General features: G+C 72.3%; 1 protein-coding gene across 1 annotated transcript in view; it reads right to left on the bottom strand.

Annotated features, from left to right (window-relative positions):
- Positions 1-275: 275 nt before the first annotated feature.
- The window catches only part of UCN3 (urocortin 3), a 2,879-nt gene continuing 2,749 nt past the window's right edge, over positions 276-405 (bottom strand). The window contains exon 2 of the mRNA XM_006907034.1: positions 276-401. Coding sequence (XP_006907096.1) covers positions 276-401 — 126 coding nt within the window. The remainder of the gene's footprint in view (positions 402-405) is intronic.

Genomic DNA, 405 nt, shown 5'->3' with positions numbered 1-405 from the left:
GCCGCTGTCTCCTGGCCCTGGGCGGGGCTGGGGAGGAGCCCGAGCGCCCCCTCTCAGGCCCGGGGCCCTTGGCGGGGAGCGAGGGGAAGGGGAACAGAGGCACCGAGCACAGGGCGAGACCGCGGTGGCCTGGGATGGTGAAGGTGGGACAAGGCTGCGGTCCGCGCATGTCCAGGGGCGGCGGGGGCCGGGCTGGGAGGAGGCCGGGGGTCGAGCGGTGAAGCGGGCTGTAGGACTGGACCCCCCAGACGCGCTGGCCGGGCCGACCCTCGCGGCTACTTCCGCCCGACCTGCGCCATCAGGTGAGCGTTGGCCGCGGCCTGGGCGCGCAGGTTCTTGGCCTTGGCGATGTTGAAGAGGATGTTCATGATGTTCGTGGGCACGTCCAGGGACAGGGTGAGCTTG

Source organism: Pteropus alecto, unplaced genomic scaffold (assembly GCF_000325575.1).
Source record: "Pteropus alecto unplaced genomic scaffold, ASM32557v1 scaffold11, whole genome shotgun sequence".
Taxonomy (NCBI): Eukaryota; Metazoa; Chordata; class Mammalia; order Chiroptera; family Pteropodidae; genus Pteropus; species Pteropus alecto.
This window is presented reverse-complemented; position numbering and strand designations above follow the sequence as displayed.